The sequence below is a fragment of the Drosophila yakuba genome, chromosome 3R (genome assembly GCF_016746365.2).
Source record: "Drosophila yakuba strain Tai18E2 chromosome 3R, Prin_Dyak_Tai18E2_2.1, whole genome shotgun sequence".
Classification (NCBI taxonomy): Eukaryota; Metazoa; Arthropoda; class Insecta; order Diptera; family Drosophilidae; genus Drosophila; species Drosophila yakuba.
In genome coordinates, this window is record NC_052530.2 from 1,054,523 (window position 1) to 1,078,648 (window position 24,126).

General features: G+C 38.0%; 1 protein-coding gene and 2 long non-coding RNA genes across 9 annotated transcripts in view; 2 read left to right on the plus strand and 1 right to left on the minus strand.

The window, feature by feature from the left end:
- Positions 1–5,716: 5,716 nt before the first annotated feature.
- Positions 5,717–7,656, plus strand: LOC120321873. The gene is made up of 2 exons (XR_005561600.1): positions 5,717–7,153; positions 7,218–7,656. It is a non-coding gene; the product is annotated as an uncharacterized LOC120321873 (long non-coding RNA).
- The window catches only part of LOC26535787 (dnaJ homolog subfamily C member 16), a 386,807-nt gene continuing 369,872 nt past the window's right edge, over positions 7,192–24,126 (minus strand). For 3 of the 7 annotated variants that reach the window (XM_039375903.2, XM_039375902.2, XM_039375907.2), the window contains one exon: positions 8,278–8,585. In XM_039375903.2, coding sequence (XP_039231837.1) covers positions 8,367–8,585 — 219 coding nt within the window. In that variant the 3' untranslated portion in view covers positions 8,278–8,366. Of the gene's footprint in view, positions 7,452–8,275; positions 8,586–24,126 lie in introns of those variants that run through there. The other 4 variants (XM_039375901.1, XM_043207098.1, XM_039375899.2 and 1 more) reach the window with 4 other exon arrangements.
- On the plus strand, positions 11,921–12,242 carry LOC120321871. The gene is made up of 2 exons (XR_005561598.2): positions 11,921–12,070; positions 12,150–12,242. It is a non-coding gene; the product is annotated as an uncharacterized LOC120321871 (long non-coding RNA).

Below are 24,126 nucleotides of genomic sequence, written 5' to 3' on the forward strand. Positions count from 1 at the left end.
TTTCGAAGAAGCTCGTAATCTTGACCATTTCATATCATGTTTTTGCCAAACGCCAAGAAATAGGGTGAGAATCCAGTGCTGCGGTGAACTCAGGCTCCTAATGAACCACTAATGTCGTTGAGATGGCTATCCCAATTCGAATGGTCATTACCAATATATGCTCGATTTGCCGCAAGAACGTATCTGTTTAGCCTTTCACTGGCGTTGGCCTGTGGCGAATAGACAGCTGTACACATATGATTAATGCCAAATCGTGTTAAGAACGATTCAAAAAAGCCAGATTTTAATTGGGAACCGTTATCGGTTAGTACTACCTCGAGTACGTAAAACGTAAAACAAGTAATTCTCTAAATAGTTACAAATCCGGTTTGAAGTAAACTTCTTTAAAGGATGTAAGAAATGAAATTTAGTATGATTGTCAACGATGATAAAAAGTCCTATGTTACCTTTCTTTGATTTGGGGTAGGGTCCCAGCAGATCAATATATAGTTTCTGAAACGCTCTATCTGAGGTGATTGGCTTACCCATAGGTGGTAGCAAAACAGTATTTGGGCTTTTTGTAGACCTACAAACAGAACAAGCCGATACGTAAGTACGTATTTGAGTCACCATTCCAGGCCAAAACAGATATCTCTTCAGCTTTTCTATTAATTTACCTGTGCCACAGTGAGCTGCATCGGGTGAATTATGTGCACGATAGAGAATATCTTCAGTGAGAGCTGTAAGAATTCATAAGTTCCATGACTCTGCTTCTTGCGGTGCATCACCAGTTGCGTGTTGCGTGCGCTTATATACAAAATTATCGCTAACTCATAAATCAGGCAACTTAAGCTGATTTCTTGAGATCTTGGTACTCGAATGAGTTAAACTCTTTCGATGTTAAGTCTACTATCGGACCGATATCATTAAGTTCATTTACGTACGGTTCATCGCGTCTAGATAGAGTGTCGGCTACTATATTCTCAGGTCCTTTTCGGTGACTAATCTTCAACAAATAACCCTGCAGATAGTTTGCCCATCGAGCTAATCTTCCTGTTAGATCTTTTTGCGCCATTAACCATTTGAGCTAGGCGTGATCGGTAATTACCTGGAAAGCCGGACCCTCGACATAAGCGCAAAATTTCCTAATGCCCCGGATTACGGCTAAGCACTCAAGCTCAGTGTCAGTAGTTACTTTCGGTTTCTTTGGGCCTTTGACAACTTCTCCGATATAAACGCGATAGGTAGCTCTTTGCCCTCTTAATTCTTTTGAGCTAATACGCAGTCTTGGCACCATGGGTGCCAGCGTCGCAAATAAGGATGAATGGTTTAGAGAAATCGGGAGACCTTAGCACTAGAGCTGTAGTTAGACTTCTTCTGCGGCTTCATTCCACTCTAAGCATTTGTTTTTCTTGAGAAGCTCAGTTAGTGGAAAGCTGATTGCGGCATAGTTTTCAACGAATCTTCTATACCAACCTGAGAGTCCTAAAAATCTTCTCAGTGGTTTTACTGATTTGGAAATCGGCAAATCTAAGATAGCGTGTATTTTCCCGATATCGGTTTTCAATTGGCCATCGCCAATTATGAAACCGAGATATTTAATCTCCCGCATGCAAAACTTAGACTTTTGTATATTAATAGTTATTGGATTTCTGGAGATATAAGGCGATTTAAAAGGCACATGTGGGAATCAAAGTCGCCTGACAAAATAAGGAGATCGTCTAAATAAACGAACACCTTTGTTCGCAAATATGGTGGTATTACTTTTTCCATAAGCCTACATAAGGTCTGGGGTGCATTGCACAGACCAAACGGCATTACCTTATACTGGTACAAGGGCCTGTTTGGGATTATGAATGCGGTGTATTGCCTAGATTTTTCTTCAAGCGGAACTTGCCAAAAACATGCTTCATGTCTGGACCAGTTATGTATCGAGCAGGAGGTAGCCGGCTTAAGATGCCGTCGATATGTGGCAGAGGGTAAGCATCTTTCCGAGTATATTTATTTACGACTCTCGAATCTAAGCACAAACGCAACTTTTCGCCACGTCTAACTAAAAGACAGTTGCTGCTTCACGGACTGTTGGATTCTTCTATTATGTCCATTTCAAGGATCTTGTCTATTTCCTTAAACATGTCTTTCTCGACAGTTGGTGAGACTGGCCAATCCCTTTGCTTGACAGGGATTGCGTTACATACATCGATGCTGTGCTCACACAAGTGAGTTCGGCCTTAACTTTTCTGATCGAATGAGGGGAACTTGGCGATGACGGAATTAAGACGAAGGCGCTGTCCTGCATTCAAAATGTGCATATTTGGAATTTCGGTTTGAGCCTCGTCTCCAGTATCAAATTCAGATACTTCTCCTATGGGATCTAGCAACTGATCTAATAGTCCAAACGAACGCCAAAAATCAACGCCCAAATAAACATCCTGACTCAGATCAGGGATAATAAAAAATTCCATCGGCTTGGTCATATCTCGATATATAATATCGGCAACGAACTTGCCGATCACTCCAAAACATTTTCGAAATTGAGGGCTGTTTCTAAGAGCAGCAGCAGCTTCATTTCCCACACAGCTGATCGTGGCGCCTGAGTACAACAAAGCTTTATATTGATTTCCTCCTGGCTTAAGATCGGTGTATGGTTGCTTATTGGACTTAGAGATTATTGCCGAGACTAATCTTTTGCGGGTTGATATAATCTTTTTCCAAAACGTTCTCAAACGCAAGGTAGATCGTTTTGGTCTCAAATTTAAATTAATGCTGTCAACTTCAGCAAATATACGTTTCTTAGCGGCTTTGTAATTAGCTAAACGTAAATGAAAATGCAAGTGGGGGTCTATTCCGGTTTTAATTAAATTTGTTTGGCTCTGTTCTGCGACTTGACTGAAGTCTGTTTGAGCACCACTATCTACGGTAATTACTTTGGATGCGACAAGTGGGTTCTGTTTGCCGCATCCCTCTGGTAGTTTTCCTGAGGGTTACAGGTCAGACATTTGGGCTTGAAGGTATTCTTAGCCCCACAACCGTAACAAAAGATGGTTCTCTGTTCTAAACAATCATCGAAACGATATCCCGGCCTTTTGCAAGTCCAGCAAATCAATCGCTTGTGTTGAATGGCGGAAACATTCTCGAGAACCTCAACCTCAGTTGCAAGTTCTGCTGTACGCGGACGCGCTTCGAATTTGGACTTGATTGACTGTGTTCGCAAATTTTTATGGAATTCCTCGTGAGTACGGATTTCCTCACGAAGTTTGTTATGCCCAAGTGCATAAGCTCATAACGAAGGGAAGATTTTGAATTATGTAAAAAAGAATTCGTTCGAGTGAACGTTTAGAAATTTCCTTGCTAAGTCGGCCTACCAATCTCTCTACAGCGAATTGGAAGTCCTCAAAAGATTCCTGATCACCCTGTTTTCAAGAATTGAATAACGCCTGCAGCTTTATCCAAAGAGATTTTAGAAGTGTTTCTGGATATATCTTGTGGATTGCTTAAACCATTAAGTAAAGATGATGCAGCTAGAGACACGATGAAAGGTCTATTATTGGGTCTCAAACTTTGATGTGGTTCAACATGTTCTGCAAGGTTTATATTTAGGGCAGCTAGTTGAGCTTGGACCGCCTTTTCGAGGTTCGAGGCGAGTAAGCCATTTATGGATTGAAGAAGTCGGTCTTGACTATCATCAATAGCCTCTCTAACGAGATGAGTGACGTCATCTCTATTCAAAACAGAAGAGCGAGTATCTTCTTTGTTTTTGGATACAACAGTTGGACGGGTTTCGATAGGAAGTTCGTCATTATTTCGAATCACTGCTCGAGTATTCATACCACTCATAGGAGATGCTCCTCTACCTCTTTTATTGGTGCCTCTGGGATTAGCCCAAGAATCCCTAATCGAATTAAGAGAAGGTGGAACAGCCTCGCTGACAACCGTAGCATCTTGGATCTCAATACCCAGTGTATTGTTCAGATAAGTTACCTGGGTTGGAGTACAAGTACTCATGCACTCAGGACATTGCGGGGAAGCTTTAAAGCTGTCTACAACGCATTTGTTGTGGAATTTATGATTGCAGGGCAAAACTGCAATTAAATCAATATGTTTCATTACCTCGTGGCAAAGTCCACAGAACGAATCTTCAATGGGGATTTAAAAAGCCACATTTTCATTACTGCGATAAACTGTCATTTTAATAATATAAAAGTATATCCAACAAATTCATAAAAAGGGGTCTGTCGCTTTACAAAACGCCGAAACCTAAAACATAAGTTGAGCCAATGTAACGCCAAATGTATAATCAATAAATTTTATCCTAAGTGAATTCTAATATATTGTTTTATTGTCCGATTTTTATTAAAAGGTGAATATCAATCCGGTCAGATTATCAAAATCTTTCTAATCTTTCTTTCTTGACTCTCAAAATCAAATTCAAAGTTACTAAAGATTAACTTTTAAACATGTAGATGTTTCTAGAGACGGTTTAATTTGGTCGACCAATCCAGAAAATTTCGAATTGCAATCGCAATTCAACAATATTAAATCCGTACTCCTCGAGTACAAAACTACTAAAAGATAAAATTCATATCTCAGGTTCGCTTGGGTTGTTTATTTCATAAATTTAAAATAAAACCAATATTCCACAAGACCATTTTCCGAGTGTCTTAAAAAACGTTTGTTACAAAGGAAACCTTGTTTGAAACACAAAATAAATTGATATTAAATGGGTGGGTTATGCGAGCAATTGGCCACGAAGCTAACTAACACATTCACACAGATGTTTTATGTATAAATATCTAAAGTATAAATATCCTCACGCATACAGACACGCATGAGAGAGGATAAGTAAAACGAAGATGCAAAGCGCGGCATTCGGTCGCTGGTTCTTGGAGAGTAAAGTCGATAATAAAGAAAAACTTTATTAAGCAAAGCGTCGCACCGGAGTTGGTTCAAGCGTTTACAGTTTCAAATAAACAAAAATCAACAGGATATGTATAAAAAAAATGAAATAAATATTGTAAGTCCCAATAAAAAGATAGATACCGGATTATTGACAGAAACATTCGGTTCCGATTGACTCTAGGGTATGAGATGTTAATTTTACCCTATTCTACACCCTCCCTACCTTGACAACACCGAAAAAAAAATATATATGGGTTGTCCCTTGAGTTAACGTTAAGGTAGATACTATTTATGTTCTAGGATCGGCATGGTGTTCGGCAACAGACCCACAAGAAAAAAAATTAAACCTTCATTTCATTTATATAATAATTATTATAATTGTAATTATAAGATTAAAAAAATTAAGTTTAAGCTGAACTGAGCTTCTTAAATAATAATCATAATGAAATTATGAAATTAAAAAAAAAAATATAAGTAAATCATAGTATTTTAATTAATGAAAAATATAATATGCATGGTTTAGGTTAAAAAAAAAAAAAAACAAATTATGATCGACCATTAAATAAAAATAATAAAGCAAAATAGGGGAAAATCAAATAAAACTCACTCACCCTCAATGACCGCTGAAAATCTTAATAAAATAGAGGATCATTTTGTTTCAACCATGAGTTTAAATTTAAGCACAAAAAAAATTATCAATTATTAATTAATTAGCTCTTGATCACTCCTTATTTCATTTTATAAAATTTAAGTTAATAAAAAACAAGAGAAAACGCTATAGTCGAGTTCCCCGACTATCTGATACCCGTTACTCAGTTAGTGAAAGTACGAAGAAGAGTCTTCAACACTGACAGTTTTTGGCGGTTTTGTAGTGTCTAATTTCCTACAGGGTCATTTGTTTCTTTTCTCTTTCCCCTTTTGCTAGTTCCGTAAGCAATAAGCTTAAGCGTGGCTTATCTTTAATTCGGTCACCTTGGATAAGCTAGCGCATCGTTTGTGCGTGCCGACACCCACGCATATTTGTTGACTTCGGCTGCACTTGCCGTTGTCGCATGATCGGCTTTGATATATGCCTAGGCCTAGTCTGAGTACAGCTTTCTCTAAGAACAGCAGCAGACCAAATAAGTTCAAGTCAAGTGCGTGAAATAAATTTATATATTTTGCTGAAAATAGTATATACTGAAGTTAATGACAAAACACAATAATACACAAAAATGTATAGATAACTTAAAAATAAAACTGTTTATTATAATTGAATTCATTCTTAATAACAAGGTTAATTTAATTCATTATTATGGTGTGTTCTATACAAATACATATTTTTATTAAATTTTTTTATTTGGAATACATCTAACATATTGTTTGCCCGGGAATTGTGTCTAGCGCGTATGCGTCTGCTGCGCTTGGAAATTTTGTTTTTTGTTTTGTTTTTTCCTTCGCTCAGCATAATTTCACTAATTTGGCCAAATATCCAGTGAGTAAGGGCGGAATAGATGCGAACGTTGTCGATCCAAGCATTCAGCAGAGTTGCATAACAGAATTCAAGCCCATCAAGTCGCAAGCCAAATTATAAAATACTTTAAATATACAATGCCTAGTCATTTTGGCATACAAAGTTAGTTCTACTCCACAAAACACAAGCAATTTTGTTCGGTTTTATCTATTTTTAGACAGTACAAAAAACAATACACATAAATAACAAACTACTAATTTGATTACAAAATGTTATTTTTTTATGAATTTTACATACATTGGCTATCTAATTCCATATATTAAAGTGTTTAAGTTTGTAAAATTCCAAACCCCATCGCAGAAGTTAGATGAATCACCTTATTTTGACAATCGATTAAAATGACAGAGCTGAATTTTTTAGCAAAAATATTTATTGATTCTTATTATATAAATAATCTATTTTTAATATATTAATTTAAATTTAAGATTTAAGACGACAAATGTTTCGACTTTATGCCACTTTTTTTTTAAATTTTGCCCAATGTGCAGCGTAGTGAACTAGAAGGGGTGTATAATGTGAATATTTTATTGGCGCAACGCCAGGCAGATGAACACCTTCAGTATACATACGTACATACATAGACTTACCTGAAAATTCGGATGACGGCTCAATGTAATTTAAATCAAGTAATTTAAAGAAAATTTCCGAAAAATTTTATGTCTATATAAATATAGTATGGAACTTTTACAACTGTAAATATACTTGCATAAGGTGTCGGTGGTGCAGTACTGTTTAAGGATGGTCATGTATTCGAACTTGGAGGTTGTAACAACCCGTACTTTAAGGGACCACACCCACAATTCAGATTGTCAACTTATTTTATTAGATTCCAATGTGGTTGCTTCCAAATTCAACGCCAGACTAAAACTACAAAGTATATATAACAACAGAGTCAATTAAAGTAAATGCCGAGAGCGAGAGCGCGAGAGAGAGAGCTGGCCGTCGGTTTTCGCTCAGCATCGTGGTGCTGGTTCCCACAGAGGTGATGCTACTTGTGATGCCGTTCTGAAGACCGCGTCAGAAGTGACAAGGGCTGTGACTGCTATCCTCTAAGCCGCAGCTGAAAGAGGAGAAACAACTTATAGATGTAGTCTGTTAAATCAGAAGCAGCAGCTAAAGAATTTATCTTTATTCGAGGTGTTATCCAAACAGCAGAGAGTGATTATCGCTTTATTTTTGTTCGCTTGCATTCAGCATGTCACACAATATCTTATTGAAATCCCTAAATAAAATCAATTGCATTCGCATACTTAACATAATATTAACTAATAAAACCCTTTTAGTTGAGCTGAACAACAATAATATAATTACAAAATAAAAAACAAGAGAGAACGCTATAGTCGAGTTCCCCGACTATCTGATACCCGTTACTCAGCTAGTAGAAGTGCAACGGAGAGTCTTCAACACTGACAGTTTTTGGCGGTTTGTGGGCGTTAGAGTGGGCGTGGCAAAACGTTTTTTTGCAAATCGATAAAAATTTACAAGACCAATACAAAAATGAAAAAATATTAAAACATTTTTCAAAAGTGTGGGCGTGGCCGTTTTGGGCGGTTTGTGGGCGATAGAGTGCGCGTGGCAGCATGATTCGACAAACTTGCGCTGCGTCTATGTCCCTGGAGTCTGTATGCTTAATCTCAACTTTCTAGCTTTTGTAGTTCCTGAGATCTCAGCGTTCATACGGACGGACAGACAGACGGACGGACAGACGGACATGGCCAGATCGACTCGACTATTGATCCTGATCAAGAATATATATACTTTACTACTTCCTTCTGCCTGTTACATACTTTTCAACGAATCTAGTATACCCTTTTACTCTACGAGTAACGGGTATAACAATAACTTTCCTTTGAGTTATTTTAAATCAATTAAATAAGTTAAATTATATCTACATTTTTTTTAACGGTTTCTTTATTTGAGATTAAATATAATAAAGTTTGGGTAATTTGGTTTTACAAAGGATCTGATAAGTAAATCACTTGGAAATAAAGTCTGGCCAATAATTTATGTAGTATTTTTGTGTCCTTCCGTCAAACAATCGTTCAAGCCAATTGTCAAGACCATTAAGTAAATTATCCTCCAAAAGAATATTTGATTCTGCCTCAGATTCCTCAGATAATTCTCTTTTTAGAAACGTTCCGACCTCAGGATCCTCCTTTGCATCCAAAAGTTTTTGTGTAATCTTTAATACACTCTGCAATTAAAAACATATTAAAAATTTTAATTTAATATTAATAAAACTTTATCCAAACAATAAATTCAATAATAATATAAAAACTTGAGTCGAGTTCCTCGACTATCAGAGTTTAACAATCCTTTATACATATGTACTATTTTATATTTTAAATATAAAAACAACAAAATTCAAAATACGACACACATTAAAAAGTTAGGCGTAGGGGTTATGGGTTTCGGTGGAAATTAAAGACACAAAGTCGGGTTCCCCGACAATCAGACGGAGACAGTAGACGAAGGAAAAATTTTAACACTGACAGTTTTGGGCGTTTGTGGGCGAGAAAAAATTTACAAGAGAGAACGCTATAGTCGAGTTCCCCGACTATCTGATACCCGTTACTCAGCTAGTAGAAGTGCAACGGAGAGTCTTCAACAGTGACAGTTTTTGGCGGTTTGTGGGCGTTAGAGTGGGCGTGGCAAAACGTTTTTTGGCAAATCGATAGAAATTTACAAGACCAATACAAAAATTAAAAAATATCAAAACATTTTTCAAAAGTGTGGGCGTGGCAGTTTTGGGCGGTTTGTGGGCGAGGCAGCATTAATCGACAAACTTGCGTTGCGTCTAGTACTCTGGAGTCTGTATGCTTAATCTCAACTTTCTAGCTTTTGTAGTTCCTGAGATCTTAGAGTTCATACGGACGGACAGACGGACATGGCCAGATCGACTCGAGTATTGATCCTGATCAAGAATATATATACCTTATATGGTCGGAAATGCTTTCCTTCTGCCTGTTACATACTTTTTAACGAATCTGGTATACCCTTTTACACTACGAGTAACGGGTATAAATATTTAAAAGCAAGAGAGAACGATATAGTCGAGTTCCCCGACTATCTGATACCCGTTACTCAGCTAGTGGAAGGGCGAAGGAGAGTCTTAAGCACTGACAGTTTTTGGCGGCTTGTAGGCGTTACAGTGGGCGTGGCAAAAAGTTTTTTTTTTCAAAACGATAGAAATTTACAAGACTAATACAAAAATGAAAAAATATCAATACATTTTTCAAAAGTGTGGGCGTGTCAGCTTTGGGCGGTTTGTGGGCGTGTCAAAAAATTTTTTTTTTAACGATAGAAATTTACAAGAGTAATCCAAAAATGTAAATATATCAATACATTTTTCAAAAGTGTGGGCGTGGCAGTTTGGGCAACATGAATCGACAAACTTGCGGTGCGTCTATGTCCCTGGAGTCTGCATGCTTAATCTCAACTTACTAACTTTTGTAGTTCCTGAGATCTTGACGTTCATCCGGACAGACAGACGGACGGACAGACGGACGGACATGGGGCCAGATCGACTCGGCTATTGATCCTGATCAAGAATATATATATGTCGAAGAGTTATCAGAAAGCCCTTCCTCTCCTTCACTACCCTCGTTGTCTGCGCAACGTTTTCTGGCGCGTGAGCGAGGCATGTCTGTTAGGCGTATTGATCGAAGACTGACAGACCCAATTCTCTTTTTACAAAATCAGAATTTTGCGTAGTTCTTAACTCTACATGCAATACCAAAACATTTTGGAGACTTATTCCAGTCCGCATACACCAATACTAATGCACACTGCATATTTCTGAATGCTTCTCGTTTTCGTGCAGACTTCTACTTCCCCCCCGCTCATACCCGCGACCAGACTACGTTCGGCAGAATCTCTAACGGTTGTCTGCCGCGCATTAAAAGAATAGAAAAGGCGCCTGCATGGCGCGTGCCAAGCAGAAAGACGCAATTGCTAAAAATGTCGTTAAATTCAAATGATCTGCGACATACATTTTATATGGTCGGAAACGCTTCCTTCTGCCTGTTACATACTTTTCAACGAATCTAGTATACCCTTTTACTCTACGAGTAACGGGTATAAAAATATGGAAACTGTTTATTGCAAAATTGATTTTTTGAAGCACGAAGTGTGGACATCAGCACCGAAGAATCATTGTCTTCTTATATTTTTCACACGTCGCACGCTGAATACTCTAATTACAAGTATTCTAATACAAACTCATATTTGAAAATTATTATACATTATTATGTACATAGATTATTATTTCTATGTTGAATTTGAATTATTGTTATGTTAAGGCAATGCAAAACTAGTTTTTAAGTGGTGGCAATTTTTAACAGCTTGCTCTGCTGCAACTGGAAACTTGTAAAGGCAACGACCGGCAGAGGCAAGCGGAACTGGCCAGGAGCAAGATAGTAGAAGAGCAGCGCAGGGGACGAATCTCAAGCAGAGCGGAGTCAAAAAGTTTTCAAGGAAATCTTATTGAAGGAGTTGGCCCACAAATCACCCAAAGCTGACACGCCCACACTTTTATAAAATGTTTTGATTTTTTTTTGTTTTTTTGTTAGTAATGTAAATTTCTATCGACCTGCAGAAAAACTTTTTGCCACGCCCACAAACCGCCAGAAACTGTCACTATGGAAATTTCTCCTTTGCACTTCCACCAGCTAAGTAACGGGTATCAGATAGTCGGGGAACTCGACCATAGCGTTCTCTCTTGTTATTTATTTTATAAATCATATTTTTGTTTATAAATTATTTTTATGAAATATTTATTTTTCAAATGTAATTTTTTTTCGAAATTCTTTGTTTTAAATTACGGTAGTTATAATAATTTACTTTGTATTTGAAATATTTACTATAGTTAATTAGTCAAATTACTAGTATGAAAATGACCCATTTTCAGTATTTAAAATCCAAATAGGCCTTTTTTAGAAAAGGTTCAAACACCGAAGTCAAACCAAACTTCGTGGCGTGGCTTTGCTGCTGCCTATGCCGAAGTTAATATTGTTGTTTTTTATTCGAAGTAGTTCAGAGCAGTGACCGAAAATGAGAGTGAGAGATGAGAGGACACAAAATCAGAGTAGAGACTTCTTAATACCGTTATAATAATTGGTGGGATAATTTTTATATTTAATATTTGATTTATACTTAATTTAAAGATTTAAAATTTTGATAGAAATTAAAATGACGCTATAGGCAACGCAAATGCGTCCGTGTTTATTTATTTGCCTAAGTAATTCTAGTTACACGAGATCATTACGGTCGAATATACCCTGCGTGCCTGTTAGAATTTTCGGTTTCGTTTCCGGTCACACCTTTTCTTTTGCATTTGCATTTAGTTGTAGAACGTGACACGTGGTGTTTGGAATATTTTCAACGTGAAATATATAAAACCGGTAGGAAGTGTTTCGCATTGGTAGATTAGCATAGCTAATTGCATTCCAAACTACATGATATTGTAGGAACATAGTAGAATAACCTTATTGTATATAGTGTGAACATTGTATTAGAATATAGAATAGAATAAAATATAGAATATAAGCATAGTAGAATAACCTTATTGTATATAGTGTGAACATTGTATTAGAATATAAGCATCGAAACGAATGCTTGAGAAAAGATATATATCGGGAAGTAAGATCGGCGATCTCTTTTTCTGGTTGGCGCGATATAGTTAAGTGGATTGCGAAAATAAAATATAAATACCGACCTATAATATTAATATATATTATTTAAATATTTTTCTTTACAGATAGCAAAGGCATATTAGAAGGCCATACCAGCAGCCAGCGGAGAAGGCCTTGGTCCACGCACTGGCATGTGTCAAAAATAACGCAAACAAAAATGGGAAAAACTTAATGAAATAAGAAATAAAAATTGAATTTACCATTTAAATAAATTGTTTACGTTTGCTAGGAGATTTTTCTGGATTTACAGGTATATTCCCGAGGAATTTATAGGGAGAATACTGTAGGAGGCTAATAAAAGGCGTCCGTTCTCTTTTCTTGTCACAAAACGAAGTGTTCTTTATTCTCTCGTTCCGCTCCTTCTTAGCCTATTACATGTATGTATTAGTGTGTCGGTTGCTGATCGTGCGAACGGGACACATACAGTAGTGTCCGTAAGCACGATTAGCACATTTGAGTAAGCGAGACGCGCGTATTGTACTTAAACTAAGAGTATGTATATCTAGGACTGTATGTACAATGAATGTGTGTATGCTTGCTACAATCGGCCATCCTGACCGGAGAGCTCCTGATCTCTATTTATTAGCTTAGACTTTTGTTTATCCACGGGCGCATATTTGCCACTGCCCAAACTCCTTTGTATGGAAGTCTAGACTGCTGAAAACCTTCCACGTCCTCCACGACATATCTATCATTACGCAAAACATTTGTTATTCTATATGCCCCTTTGAATTTAGGGATTAATTTTTTGGATACGCCTACGTGCGATTCGAAATTCTTGATCATCACCAAATCTTGTTCATACTTATGAGGATCTTTTCTTTTAGAGTCTGTTCGTAGCTTGTTGTATTCTTGCAATTTATTGATGTTTTTGCCAGCATTTTCTATAATTTTCTCCAAATTTACATCACTTTTTTTGTTTATTTCTTCTAACCTTTCTTTTAAACTATCTATATATTTGCCTTTTTGAGATACTCCAAATAGAACTTGACTTGGATGTTGGTTAATTGATCTTTGCATTGTATTATTTAGCGCATACTCGACCGTTTCTAGAACAGTGTCCTAATGCTGTCATTTGTCATTTGTTCAGTCAATTTAGCTATAACAGGACCTATGCTTCTCTTTACCCTTTCGATCTGACCATTGGCCTGTGGGGAACCAGTCGCTATCTTTATGTGTTTTATTTCATTTTCTTTTAAGAAATCTTGAAATTCCCCAGAGGTAAAACATGTCCTTCGGTCCGAAATAATACATTTTGGCCTACTGTAAGCCCTAAAATAGTCCTTTAATGCTACTATTGCTTCCTTTGATTTTATTGTTTTTGCAGGATATAGTCTTAGAAACTTTGTAAATGCGTCTATAATCACTAATATGTGTTTGTTCGACCTATTTTTATCAACAGGACCATAATGGTCTATGAGTACTACGTCAAATGGAATATTTACTTTGAGAATGTTGTGAAGAAATCCCTCTTCTTTTCCAGACTTTTCAGAATAAGCTATGCACTTCAGACAATTGCTAATATGTATCTTGCATTTCTCTCTAACTTTGGGAAACCAATAGCTTTTTGAAATCACTTCTACCATTTTGTCTATGCCAACGTGTCCTAATTGATCATGATAATTAAACAAAACGTTTATTTCCATTTCATTTGGTACATAAAACAAAATAACTTCCTTATCCTTCGATAAACTATACCATTACGCATTTCATAATCATTGAGTTCTGACTGTTGCAGCTGCTTAGCTATAGTTTTGATCTTCTCGTCTCTGCTTTGAAAAATAATTAAATTTTTCTCAGTATGTTTGTATTTATACTGAGCGCATCTACGTGCTGCATGCGCCCACCGGACCTATGCTCTAAGATGTAATCATAATCTTGTAGAAACAGCGCCCACCTGGCTATTCTTGGACTTAATTCTTTTTTATTTAATGCTAAGGTAAAAGCACTACAATCTGTGACTATTTTGAACTCTATTCATTAAGGATAAATCCTAAAACGTTGCAAAGAGAAAATCACCGCGAGGGTTTCTAATTCGAAACTGTGGTATTTTGCTTCAACATCAGTCGTTCGTTTAGATAAGTAGAATACCGGATGAAACTTATTGTCTTTCTTTTACTGCATAAGAATAGAACCGAATCCTAAAGCGCTAGCGTCGCAATGTAATTCCGATGGGTCTGTAGGACTGTATAATGCTACAATAGGGGCTTCTAGAAAATTTCTTTTTAATGTTTCAAAACACTCTAACTCTGTCGCACCAAAATCGAATTTTCTATATTTTCGTACATGATCGTATAGAGGCTTTGCTTTTGTAGAAAAATCTTTTAAAAATCGTCTAAAATTGGAGCATAATCCAAGAAAGCTCTGAACTTCATGCGTTTTTGTCGGTACCGGAAAATCTTCTACTGCTTGCATGACTTTTGAGTCTGGTTTAATACCCTTTCCTGATATTACATACTTACTTTAAAATAAATACTTTAGTTCACTTTGAAGGAATTGACATTTGTCTATCCTTAATTCCAACCTGTTATTTACTAATCTCCCGAATACTTCCGTTAATATTTCTATATGACTTTTACTATCCTTTGCTGCTATCAAAATATCATCCATGAGGATGATGAGGACCTTGTCCTCTTTTACTAAGTCTGCAAAAATTCTATTTACAAATCTTTAAAAAAACTGCAGGAGCGTTTCGTAAGCCGAACGGCATTCTGAGCCATTCGTACTGTCGCATTGGCGAAGTGAACACGGTGAACTTGATTGAGTCCTCGTGCATATGCACGTGAAAGAACCCGTTTCTGAGATCTAGTTTGGTAAAAAGGACTTTTTTAGAAAGTTTATCAATAAGGTTGTTGGAGCAGTAGTTTAAGTTTTAATAACAAGAATACAAAAGTCTGTTTGATTTGGCACTGTTAAATAATCAATAAGAGATCTTAGAACTGCTGCTGAATTGTTACCCATTATGAAATTCCTACAGATTTTACCCTGTTATGTTATGGTTGATCAATTATGTTATCATTCTCATGAAAGCTCTACTATGTTAATAAATCCAGTCGTAAAACTAAAGTCGAAGCTGCTGGTTGCGCCCGCGCAATAAACATTTTGGATCGAATCTCTCGGCTTTTTCTTTCGGTGGAAGTTTCCCAGCTAGGCTGCTAGCCACAAGTCCCAATTTCGTAACAAATTTTCTTCGGGAAAATTTTTTTCCAAAGGTCATCTATCAACGGAGTAGGGTAGTTGTCTTATCATGTGCAACAAAATTTTCCAAATTTCTGTCATTTAAAGAATAATTTTCAGAATTTCTATAATTTGAACCATAATTTTGACAATACCTATCATCTAAACAATAATTTTCAACATACCTATCATTTAAGGCATAATTTTGACAATACCTATAATTTGCAATAAAATTTTTCAAATTTCTGCCATTTAAACAATCATTTTCACAATATCTATCATTTGATCTATCATTTTCCCTCACAATCTTAAAGTTACAAATGTTCATAAAATCTCGTCCCAAAACTGTTCCATAAGCCACCGATCTGTTCGTCACAATTAATAATTCAAAATTAAGAATTTCTTTATTGATGATAACAAAACAAGATATTTTTCCAATTATATCTAAAGGGCTACCGTGTACGCCGACATAATTTTTAAGAATCTTTTCATTTAACTTAATATCTTTTTTCATTTTTCAATATTTTTTACCGTAAGACTTCTTTATGAAACTAATTGGACTCCCAGAATCAATTAGGCACTCTAAAAACAAGCATTCATTAGGCTCTGCACTAAAATAAATCTTGAACAGTCTTACATATTCATTGTCGGATACGAACTTCCTTTCGGTGCAGTTCCATACTCGCGCTTGGGCTTGCGGCAGTCAGCAGCGAAATGCCCAATAGCATTGCAATTGAAGCACCTTTTTGGAGGCGCTGAACCAGGTCCCTTCTCGAACGAAATTTTGGCACGTCCAGCTGAAGAAAGTAGCCGTTTACGTAACGAGACCTTGGCAAATGCCTGCAACATCTGCGCAGACGAGTTAAAATAGTGCATGTGTGCCTGTTGTCGCAGAAGGGAGTCGTGAATCCCTTCAATGATGTTATCGATTGGTTCCTCATCGTCTATCCGAATCTGTGTAACCAACAACGTTTTTTCTTTGAAGTATGTAGAAAAATCTTTTGACGGTTTCCATTTGCGCTCTTGAAACTTTCGTCGAGTTATTATTTTGCTCTCCGTGCCGTGGAAAGCTTCTCCAAGTTGAAACAGAAGTTCATGAACCGGCAAAGTTAGCAAACGTTTCGAAGAGTGCAACCAAATTTGAGCATGGTCCTTTAATTTGGACATCACCAGAATGCGAATTACATCATTGCTTAGCTTAAACATTTCTTTGACTGCGTTGAGCTGTGCGATCCATGTGCTGACATTTAGTTTGTTGTTCGGAGCATCGTCGAATATCGGAACCATTTCCTTGGCCATTGCTAGCCATTTTTGTTTATTTACAAATGCTTCCTCCGATCTGGCATCTCCGCCAGCCACATCTCGATCTTGAATGGCATCATTGTGTTGATTTGGTGTGGCAGCACTGTCTTGATCCGATGTGGCAGCATTGTATTGATTTGGTGTGGCAGCACTTTTATGGCGTCGAGCAGATTCTAATCTTAACATGACGTTTTCCAATTGGAGCAGCTTTTGTTGACGCTGCATGGCGTCGAACTTCGTAGAAATTTCGAGAGAATTTTCTTCGACGTGAACATTCATGCTGGCAGCGTTGGTGTTGGGTTCAAATCCAGCGGGTCGTGTTCGATCATGATACTTGCGCTTACCATGTCGTTGTCTGGGGCTGACTCTTCAATGTTGTCGTGCTCCAGAGCAGCTTCACCTTCCAATTCACCAATCAACGGGCAAACTCCTCGGGCTTCTATGGGCACGCCGTTCAATCGCGCCGCAAGCGTGGCCTTGTTACCGCTCTTTTGCATGTTGAGCTTTTCCAACCAATTGCTTAGTTCTGCTGCCGTATAATCGTCCGCACCGATTGTTTCCATTTGATAATATTAATAATATAAAACCACTGTTTTTACTTCGTTGATTCGTTTTGTAGGTTGAGTTCTTGTGAAAAAAAAATTTCACAGTAATCCCACTTCTGAATTTGTAGGAGGCTAATAAAAGGCGTCCGTTCTCTTTTCTTGTCACAAAACGAAGTGTTCTTTATTCTCTCGTTCCGTTCCTTCTTAGCCTATTACACAGTAGTGTCCGTAAGCACGATTAGCACATTCGAGTAAGCGAGACTCGAATATTGTACTTAAACTAAGAGTATGTATATCTAGGACTGTATGTACAATAGCTGTGTGTATGTATACGGTAGTGTGGCTGCTTGCTACAATACTTGAGGAAAATCCGAGGAATACTGAAGGGATTCCCGAGGTATACTAAAGAGATCACCGATGAATACTAAACGGAACGCCGAGGAATCCCTAGAAATTCCTCTAGTATTTTTCGAGAAAAGACCTTGCTTACTTTTCGATATTACCCATGAATTCCCCAGACATTCCTCAGATATTCCTCATGTATTCCTCGGGTACTTCGAATTCCTCGCCACGAACGCCTGTTGTATGAAAATTTCTCGCCGATTTGTATGGAAATTTCATCGTGAGTCCTTTAGGATTCCTGGAGACACCCTAGGAAATCCTTTGGGACTGGTACTGAAAGGTGGCTCTAGAGCTCTTCGCTTTCTGGCTTTTGAACAAAACTACAAAAGAGAGCCTGGAGCCAGCTCTGGCGTTACGCATCTTGTTATTCTAATGTCTTTAGTTAAACGTAGGAGGCCCAATGCTTTAAAACACAAAACTGCGATGGATTATCGCCAAAAGAGTGTCTTCAGAGCAGGATCTTGCAGCAATTTGTGCAGCTTTATCCACAGACGAAGAAATCGACAAAGTTTGGGGAAGATACTTGACTTTTTAAAATCTAGACACTGAAAAGAAACACTTCTTTCAGACAGATGCTGATTGTGTGAGACATTTTTTTGTAGTGCTTGATGCATCATACAAAACGGCAAACACACGTCACCGTCGTCGAAACTCTGAAACTCTACATAGTCAAGTCATTGGGTTTGCTGATGCCACAAAAGGATAGGCTATGTGGACAGTCCATGAATAGTGAAGACATGACCAAACGGGTGGTAAGCTCCAAATCAAAGATATTTATGCAGACGCTGAACTTGGGACGTTGGGACGACGAGCTTCTACAAAACCTTCAAAATGCCTGAATGAACTACTGCGCTGATCTCCAAGCTTTAGAATAGGCAAGTATCTAATGGAAACGTTCCACTTTTTAAAAAAATACATATACTAGCCGATGCATCTCAGCGAGTGTACGGAGCAGCAGTTTATTTAAGAACCACACACAAAAACAATGAAATCTTATTGCATTGTTTTAAATTACGAAGTGCACTGTCAGCACTGAGTCGCCTAGTGTTAAGTACCGCAGCCTTAGGTGTTCAACTAACACGCAGAGTGAGGAAGAATTTAAGCCTGCCAATATGAAAGGATAGGAAATTTTTGGACTGTAGTGATGTCCTGGATAAATGCAGCAGCTTTAACATATTATACGTTCGTAGCGAAGCAAAATTCAAGCACCATGCAACTCAGTGGATGTACTTTTGCGTACACCCTGTTCGTGAGATCGTAAGACTTTGAAGATTCAAAACCAGAATCTAAAAGCAGGGGAAGGGGTACCATCACCGCGTTGACTCAGTTGGATTGCGACACAGAAAATGCAAGTCGACAATAAACGAGTCTCCGATGACCCGGTCAGCGGCCGCAATAGATTGCAGAAAATAAAGAAAAGAAACACCAGTTCCGGGCACCGAAGGGGGTATTGACTCCCCAAAATACGGGAAAGCGAGAAATATGACTCCTAGGTGGGAACCCTTGGCATAGAAGACCAATAGAGCAGAAAAAGCTCTATGCCAATATAAAAAGACCGTGGCTCACAGATGAAAAGTCAGTCAGTACCCGGGTAAACATCCGTAGTCCGTCGGTACCCGGGAAAACACCCGTAGTCAATATCCAGAGGTAATCATCCGTACATCAAATACCCGGGCAATTATCCTTCAGTCTATCGCCGGGCAGACTCAAGAATAACTCCAGTCACGAAAAAAAATGTCAAGGAGCAAGAACGCTATCATCCTTTAAAAGAAATATCAGGACTAACAAGGAACACACTTTGAAGGAAGAGCACGAAACTCTCAGGATGGGCGGCAAGAAGTCTAAGGCCTCCGACAACACAGCAAATGTGATAAACACCGTGGAGGTTGTCGACCACAAGCAGGAAATAGAAGGAGTGCAACATACCCTGGAATTCATCGCTGCTCTACTGATCTTCCCGGCTCTATTGAAAATCGTGAAAATGTACAAGAGATACGTGCAGCGGCGGAGGGACCATCACCATACCCTGGACAGGATTGCATCCGGTTTCCCACAAAGTGCTTAATTAAAAATACTAACGGCAAAACAATTAAAAACAAGAGAGAACGCTTTAGTCGAGTTCCCCGACTATCTGATACCCGATACTCAGCTAGAGGAAGTGCGAATCTTCCACACTGACAGTTTTTGGTGGTTTGTGGGCGTGGCAAAAAGTTTTTTGGCAAATCGATAGAAATTTACAAGACTAATATAAAAATTAAAAATATCAAAACATTTGTGAAAAGTGTGGGCGTGGCAGCTTTGAGCGGTTTGCGGGCGTTAGAGTGGGCGTGGCAAAAAGGTTTTTGGCAAATTGATAGAAATTTACAAGACTAATAAAAAATGAAAAAATATCAAAACATTTTTCAAAAGTGTGGGCGTGGCAGTATTGGGCGGTTTGTGGGCGTGGCAACCTGAATCGACAAACTTGCGCTGCTTCTATGTCTCTGGAGTCTGTATGTTTAATCTCAACTTTCTAGCTTTTGTAGTTTCGAGATCTCGACGTTCATACGGACGGACAGACGGACGGACAGTCGGACATGGGGCCAGATCGACTCGGCTATTGATCCTGATCAAGAATATATATACTTTATATGGTCGGAAACGCTTCCTTCAGCCTGTTACATACTTTTCAACGAATCTAGTATACCCTTTTACTCTACGAGTAACGGGTATTGTTCAATATTGGTTTAAAAATATATATATATAGCACCACCCAGGATCCAACGCGTCGAAATCTCATCGCTCCGGATTAAAGTGGGGTAAGTTTGACGGAACCCTGTTCCCGAGTTTTCTCGATATTCATATATATACATATATCTTATATCTATAGAAATATCTTATTGTTAGCCTTTTCCAGGCAATTTATTTCATTAATAGAAGTTAAATATTTTGTGTTCCATATTGGTTTAAATAAAAATTACTTTTCAGCGACGAGTATCCGCCTTGTTTTTGCTATGCAAAGACAAGAGCCCTCATAGCGACGTTTGTAGTCGTGAATAGCCAACAATTTTTGTTGACGTGCGCACCTTTGCTTGGTGATAAATTCGAGTAGGTCAAAAACAATGACATAACGTTTGACGGACAACCTTGACAAAAGGGGATCGTATTGCGCGGCCAGCGACGATCCATCAGGCATGCGGATGCATGAAGGGGAGGGAACGTGGCCGAAACATTGCCCGATCGTTTTACGATCAAGCTACAGCTTGTGAGGACTGCTGACTGACGAACGGTACGAACTTTTTCAGGCACTACTAACATTTATTTTCTTTATGTTGGAGAGGTGAGGGGCTTACCAAGATTCCACGACCCAAAATCGACGAGCTTACGCCGGCATCTTGGTGCCTGAACATCGGATGCCCCTCTCTCGGCCTGAGTTCTTTCCCAGGACACAGGCACGAATACACCGACGTAACAGTACTATGCAATGGTTTAGCAGTCATAAAGATGGAATGCTTAAGAAGAGTTTCCCGACTATCTGATACCCGTAACTCAGCTGGAGGAAGTGCAAAGTGCATTTCATAATCATTGAGTTCTGACTGTTGCAGCTGCTTAGCTATAGTTTTGATCTTCTCGTCTCTGCTTTGAAAAATAATTAAATTTTTCTCAGTATGTTTGTATTTATACTGAGCGCATCTACGTGCTGCATGCGCTTACCGGACCTATGCTCTAAGATGTAATCATAATCTTGTAGAAACAGCGCCCACCTGGCTATTCTTGGACTTAATTCTTTTTTATTTAATGCTAAGGTAAAAGCACTACAATCTGTGACTATTTTGAACTCTATTCATTAAGGATAAATCCTAAAACGTTGCAAAGAGAAAATCACCGCGAGGGTTTCTAATTCGAAACTGTGGTATTTTGCTTCAACATCAGTCGTTCGTTTAGATAAGTAGAATACCGGATGAAACTTATTGTCTTTCTTTTACTGCATAAGAATAGAACCGAATCCTAAAGCGCTAGCGTCGCAATGTAATTCCGATGGGTCTGTAGGACTGTATAATGCTACAATAGGGGCTTCTAGAAAATTTCTTTTTAATGTTTCAAAACACTCTAACTCTGTCGCACCAAAATCGAATTTTCTATATTTTCGTACATGATCGTATAGAGGCTTTGCTTTTGTAGAAAAATCTTTTAAAAATCGTCTAAAATTGGAGCATAATCCGAGAAAGCTCTGAACTTCATGCGTTTTTGTCGGTACCGGAAAATCTTCTACTGCTTGCATGACTTTTGAGTCTGGTTTAATACCCTTTCCTGATATTACATACTTACTTTAAAATAAATACTTTACTTCACTTTGAAGGAATTGACATTTGTCTATCCTTAATTCCAACCTGTTATTTACTAATCTCCCGAATACTTCCGTTAATATTTCTATATGACTTTTACTATCCTTTGCTGCTATCAAAATATCATCCATGAGGATGATGAGGACCTTGTCCTCTTTTACTAAGTCTGCAAAAATTCTATTTACAAATCTTTAAAAAAACTGCAGGAGCGTTTCGTAAGCCGAACGGCATTCTGAGCCATTCGTACTGTCGCATTGGCGAAGTGAACACGGTGAACTTGATTGAGTCCTCGTGCATATGCACGTGAAAGAACCCGTTTCTGAGATCTAGTTTGGTAAAAAGGACTTTTTTAGAAAGTTTATCAATAAGGTTGTTGGAGCAGTAGTTTAAGTTTTAATAACAAGAATACAAAAGTCTGTTTGATTTGGCACTGTTAAATAATCAATAAGAGATCTTAGAACTGCTGCTGAATTGTTACCCATTATGAAATTCCTACAGATTTTACCCTGTTATGTTATGGTTGATCAATTATGTTATCATTCTCATGAAAGCTCTACTATGTTAATAAATCCAGTCGTAAAACTAAAGTCGAAGCTGCTGGTTGCGCCCGCGCAATAAACATTTTGGATCGAATCTCTCGGCTTTTTCTTTCGGTGGAAGTTTCCCAGCTAGGCTGCTAGCCACAAGTCCCAATTTCGTAACAAATTTTCTTCGGGAAAATTTTTTTCAAAGGTCATCTATCAACGGAGTAGGGTAGTTGTCTTATCATGTGCAACAAAATTTTCCAAATTTCTGTCATTTAAAGAATAATTTTCAGAATTTCTATAATTTGAACCATAATTTTGACAATACCTATCATCTAAACAATAATTTTCAACATACCTATCATTTAAGGCATAATTTTGACAATACCTATAATTTGCAATAAAATTTTTCAAATTTCTGCCATTTAAACAATCATTTTCACAATATCTATCATTTGAACTATCATTTTGACAATATCTATCATTTGATCTATCATTTTCCCTCACAATCTTAAAGTTACAAATGTTCATAAAATCTCGTCCCAAAACTGTTCCATAAGCCATCGATCTGTTCGTCACAATTAATAATTCAAAATTAAGAATTTCTTTATTGATGATAACAAAACAAGATATTTTTCCAATTATATCTAAAGGGCTACCGTGTACGCCGACATAATTTTTAAGAATCTTTTCATTTAACTTAATATCTTTTTTCTTTTTTCAATATTTTTTACCGTAAGACTTCTTTATGAAACTAATTGGACTCCCAGAATCAATTAGGCACTCTAAAAACAAGCATTCATTAGGCTCTGCACTAAAATAAATCTTGAACAGTCTTACATATTCATTGTCGGATACGAACTTCCTTTCGGTGCAGTTCCATACTCGCGCTTGGGCTTGCGGCAGTCAGCAGCGAAATGCCCAATAGCATTGCAATTGAAGCACCTTTTTGGAGGCGCTGAACCAGGTCCCTTCTCGAACGAAATTTTGGCACGTCCAGCTGAAGAAAGTAGCCGTTTACGTAACGAGACCTTGGCAAATGCCTGCAACATCTGCGCAGACGAGTTAAAATAGTGCATGTGTGCCTGTTGTCGCAGAAGGGAGTCGTGAATCCCTTCAATGATGTTATCGATTGGTTCCTCATCGTCTATCCGAATCTGTGTAACCAACAACGTTTTTTCTTTGAAGTATGTAGAAAAATCTTTTGACGGTTTCCATTTGCGCTCTTGAAACTTTCGTCGAGTTATTATTTTGCTCTCCGTGCCGTGGAAAGCTTCTCCAAGTTGAAACAGAAGTTCATGAACCGGCAAAGTTAGCAAACGTTTCGAAGAGTGCAACCAAATTTGAGCATGGTCCTTTAATTTGGACATCACCAGAATGCGAATTACATCATTGCTTAGCTTAAACATTTCTTTGACTGCGTTGAGCTGTGCGATCCATGTGCTGACATTTAGTTTGTTGTTCGGAGCATCGTCGAATATCGGAACCATTTCCTTGGCCATTGCTAGCCATTTTTGTTTATTTACAAATGCTTCCTCCGATCTGGCATCTCCGCCAGCCACATCTCGTAGACGCTGCATGGCGTCGAACTTCGTAGAAATTTCGAGAGAATTTTCTTCGACGTGAACATTCATGCTGGCAGCGTTGGTGTTGGGTTCAAATCCAGCGGGTCGTGTTCGATCATGATACTTGCGCTTACCATGTCGTTGTCTGGGGCTGACTCTTCAATGTTGTCGTGCTCCAGAGCAGCTTCACCTTCCAATTCAC